General features: G+C 40.3%; 1 protein-coding gene across 1 annotated transcript; it reads right to left on the minus strand.

Annotated features, from left to right (window-relative positions):
• Positions 1 to 820: 820 nt before the first annotated feature.
• Positions 821 to 1674, minus strand: LOC111375306 (early nodulin-like protein 1). Its single transcript, XM_022998104.1, has 2 exons — positions 1521 to 1674; positions 821 to 1149 (listed from the first exon to the last, which is right to left on the minus strand). Exons 1-2 carry the CDS (start codon positions 1672 to 1674, stop codon positions 821 to 823), a joined length of 483 nt encoding a protein of 160 aa, XP_022853872.1.
• Between the last annotated feature and the right edge of the window lie 3360 nt (positions 1675 to 5034).

The raw sequence follows: 5034 nt of genomic DNA on the forward strand, positions 1-5034 counted from the left end.
TTAGCCTGATTTCCAGGCATTTGTGGTTGTTTCTGGGACACGGTGTGTAGGCCATGTCCAGGATACGATAGGCACACCACCTGATTTTCAGGCATTTATGGGCAGTTTTTGGGCACTATGTGCTGGCCATGTTCGGGACGCTTCCTATCGCGGCAGGGACGTAGCCTAATTTTCAATCATTTCTAGGCAGTTTTTTGGGTCACAGTGTGCAGGCCATGTCCAGGATGCTACAGGGACACATCCTAATTTTCACGTATTTCTATGTATTTTCTTGGACACGGTGTGCAGGCAATGTTCGGGAGGCGTCGGGGCTACTGCAGGGATGTAGCCTGATTTCCAGGCATTTGTGGTTGTTTTTAGGACACGGTGTGTAGGCCGTGTCCAGGATGTGGTAGGGATGCAACCTAATTTTGAAGTACTTCTAGGATGTTTTTGGGATACGGTGTGAAGGCCACGTCCGTGATGCAATCGGTCCACAACGGGGTCGCAGCCTGATTTTCAAGCATTTTTAAGAATTTTTTGGGCATGGTGTGCAAGCCTTGTCCTAGACGCAGCCTGATTTTCAGGCATTTCTTGTTAGTTTCTAGGTCATGGTTTGCAAGTCATGTCAAGGACGCGTTAGGGCCATGGCGGGGACGGAGCTTGATTTTCAAGTAATTCTGGGTAGTTTCTGGAGACGGTGTACAGGCCATGTCCGGGACGCCTCCTGGCCAAGTAGGGACACAGCCTAATTTTCAGGCATTTCTAGGCAGTTTGTGGACACGGTGTGTTGGCCAAGTTCAGGACGCATCCTGGCCGCGATAGAGATGCAGCCTGATTTTCAGGCATTTCTAGGCAATTTCTGTACTGTAGATTGGTGGCTGGAGTCATGTTTATCCGACAGAACCATAACCTCAAGCTTTTGACCATTATAGCAATGTTCTTCAGCTCCACTGATGAAGAAAAATAGACATGATTTTTCTAGTGAAATTGTAGTTTCTCCATCATGGTGTGATTTTGTTGGATTGGCGTTGTTGCAAATTTTGTAGTCTTCCTCGGTCACTTTCAGCACTGACTCAGTCTTGGAATCATACTTCAGAACTAAAGAATCCCTAAACTGAAAACGAGTTTTCTCAGCCCATTTGTTGAACTCGTCAACAAAAAATGGAACTAGCCATAAATTATTTCACCATCTATTACAAACTCTCTTGCTTCAGAACGAACACACAACAAAAACACGACAGTCGAAAATAAAAAAATAATTTTGAGTGAAGCCATTTTAACACGGTGTGCAGGCAATGTCCGAGACACGTCAGGGTCGTGGCAAGGATGTAACCTGATTTCCAGGCATTTCTAGGCAATTTCTTGGTCAGTGTGCAGGCCATGTCCAGGACGCGTCAGGTACGCAGCCTGATTTTAAGGTATTTCTAGGCAGTTTCTGGAACACGGTGTGCAGGCCACGATCGGGATGCGTCTGGGCCACGGCAGGGACGTATCCTGATTTTCAGGCATTTTTGGCCACGTCCGGGACGCCTCCCAACCGCAGTTGGGACATAGCCTAATTTTTTGGCATTTGTAGGCAGTTTGTGGGCACGATGTGCCGGCTATGTCCGGGACGCGTCCTGGCTGTGATAGGGATGTAGCCTGATTTTCAAGCATTTCTTGGCAAATTTTAGGGCTCGGTGTGTAGTCCATATCCGGGACACGTCAAGGCCACGGCAGGGACGAAGCCTGATTTTCAAGCAATTTTAGGTAGTTTGTGGGACACTGTGTGCAAGCCTTGTCCAAGATGCGACAGGGATGTATCCTGACTTTCAGGTATTTCTAGGCAGTTTCTGGAACACGGTGTGCAGGCAATGTTCGGGACGCTTCTAGGCCACGGCAGGGATGCAGCCTACTTTTCAGGCATTTCTAGGCAATTTTTAGGACACGGTGTGCAGGCTATGTCCAGAATGTTGCAGGGACACATCCTGATTTTCACGTATTTCTAAGCAATATCATAGATACGATGTACAGGTAATGTTCGGGACGTGTCGGGACTACTGCATGGATGTAGCCTGATTTCCAAGCATCTGTAGGCAGTTTCTGGGACACGATGTGTAGGCCATGTCCAGGACGCGTCATGGACACGGTGTGTAGGCAATGGGTCTTCAAAATTAAATACCATTCTTATAGCACCTTACAAGTTTGTGAGGCTTGACTTATTGCTAAAGGATTTATACAAAGTAGAGGGATCAAAATTGAGGACTTCATCATATGAATATCTATACTTGAAGTATTAGTGCTAGAGTCTGCATGTTGCTGTTAACCCAATGTACCACGAATGAACAAAATACATTGAGTTGGATTACCACACAGTACAAGAAAAAAAATTAAAGTGGGGAAATTGAGATAATCTACAATGAAATAGGACAACAAATAGGTGGTTATTTACTAAATCACTGGAATAAGTTGTTTTTGATTGACTTAGAAAATTTTGAGTTCTTGACATTCACACTCCAACTTTAGGGAAGTATTGAAGGAAAAGAAATCACTTTATATTATGATCAAGGAATATATGCAGAGTGCATAGCTGTGGTTTTGAATAATTGTGTGCAAGACATCTAGCAATTATGTCTTAAAGCAATTATAAGAATTCTTGTTATAATTGCCAATTTGTGAGAGAACAATTACTTTCAAAGCTATTGTTAACAAATATACTTTTCTAGTTGAAGAGTGTTACATGCCGTTTTGACTCGGCTGCTGAGAAACCTGAACATAAAAATATAATAGATTATTAATATATTATTGGATGATAGCAAAAAAGTCATAATAATTAAGAACATCATCGCTACGACATATAATGAACCCTCAACAAATTCAAGAAATGAATTAGCATTCCCATGACTATTTTATAGTTTTTTTTCTTTTTTCTTTTTTTTTTTAAATATTTAGCTAAAAAATTACTTAAAACTAACTTCTTCTTCTTGCAAAAATAAAGTCTAGCCAAACAATAATTTTTTTAACTAAAATATAAAATGGAAAATAGATACTTACTGTGTTGAAAAGCAATGACAATAGTTGAAATCCCAGTAGGAAATGTGTCCTCATTTCTTACCCAATGGCTGGTGAATCAACGCTTCTTCTTGAGCTGGAAATAAAATATCATTTCAAGTTAATTTGAATGTTATATTTTATACAACATTTAAAAAATAGAATGCGAATATATTTTACTAAATAAAAAAATCCATGAAATAATTTTTCATAATTTTAAATCAAATGTAATCTTCTATTTTAAGAAATAGTAATTCCGAATGAAAAACCAAAATCATTTTCTATTTTAAACTTAAAATTGAAAATTAAAAGAGGAAACTGAATTAGCCCATGCTTAGTTCTCGGTTTCTGAACGTTGGAAATTAAACATGATTCATGAATAATGAAAAAAATTAAATTTGATACATGAATTAGTTTATTTAATATAAATGCATTTATTTAAATCATGTATCCAAGTGATTCTTTGTATCATATTATTCATAGTATGTAGGAAAAGTAATTAATTAGTCTATTAAGTTCATACAATGTATTTTGGATCCTTTGTACCAATAAAAGGCCTTGTGTTTGAGACATTTTATAAAGCCAAGCCATGGAATACAAATATTTTTTGAGAATTCTATGAACTTTTCTATCTAGCCTTTAGGGTTATGGGTTTAGGGTTTTTTAGGGTTTGGTGCTTTTTTTTTTTTTTTTTGGCAAATACCACTAGTGTGGCTTATTTTGTAATATAGGAAATGAGAATACATATAAAGGAGGGCGACATAAACTTGACCTCCTATAAGTAAAAAAATTACAAATGTCTCAAATGAAGTGCAAATGACATTAAATGAAATGTGTCTAAAAATCTAGCGAATAATACTCAAGGGTATTCTCGAGGATAAATCTTTGGGTCATAGTACATAGACATTGATTGTGTCATGCGTCTGGTTTGTAGTTTTCGGGACACAGTGTGCAGGCCAAGTCCGAGACACGTCCTGGCTGCGATAGGGATGCAACCTGATTTTCAAGAATTTCTAGGCAGTTTGTGGGCATCGTATGCAGGCCACATTCGGGACGCGTCCTAGTCGCGGTAGGGACACAACCTTATTTTCAAGCATTTCTAGCAGTTTGTGGGCACGATATGCAGGCAATGTTTGGGATACTTTCCGGCCACGTTAGGCTCCATCCCTGTCGTGGCTCGAATGCGTCCTGGACATGGCCTGCACACCGTGACCCGAAAACTACCTTGAAATGCCTGAAATCAGGCTATGTCTCAGACATGGCCTGAACACAGTGCCTAGAAACTATCAAAAAATGCTTGAAAATCAGGCTGTGTCCCTATCGTGGCCATGACTTAACCCGAATATGGCATGTACACCGTGTAACAGAAACTGCCCAGAATGCTTGGGAACGTGCTTGCGCCCCTGACATGGCCTGCACACCGTGCTTCTTTCATTTGATTGATAATCTGCTTGTGTCCCTAACATGGCCGGGAAGCGTCCCGAACATTGGCTGCATACCGTGCCCACAAACTGCCTAGAAATGTCTGAAAATAAGATTGCGTCCCTATCGCGGCCAGGATACGTCCCTAACGTGGTCTGCACATGATGCCCACAAACTACCTAGAAATTCCTGAAAATCAGGTTGCATCCATGCCGCAGCCAGGACGTGTCTCGAACATGGCTTGCACACTGTGTCCTAGAAACTGCAAACCAGACGCATGACACGATCGATGTCTATGTACTATAACCCAAAGATTTATCCTCGGGAATACCCTTGAGTATTATTCACTAGTTTTTTAGACACATTTCGTTTAATGTCATTTGCTCTTCATTTGAGACATTTGTGATTTTTTTCACTTACAGGAGGTCAGGTTTATGTCGCCCTCCTTTATGTGTATTCTCATTTCCTATATTATAAAATAAGCCACACTAGTGGTATTTGCAAAAAAAAAGAAAAAAAAACCCCAAACCCTAAACCCATAACCCTAAAGGCTAGATAGAAAAGTTCATAGAATTCTCAAAAAATATTTGTATTCCATGG

This window comes from Olea europaea, unplaced genomic scaffold (genome assembly GCF_002742605.1).
Source record: "Olea europaea var. sylvestris unplaced genomic scaffold, O_europaea_v1 scaffold1356, whole genome shotgun sequence".
NCBI lineage: Eukaryota > Viridiplantae > Streptophyta > Magnoliopsida > Lamiales > Oleaceae > Olea > Olea europaea.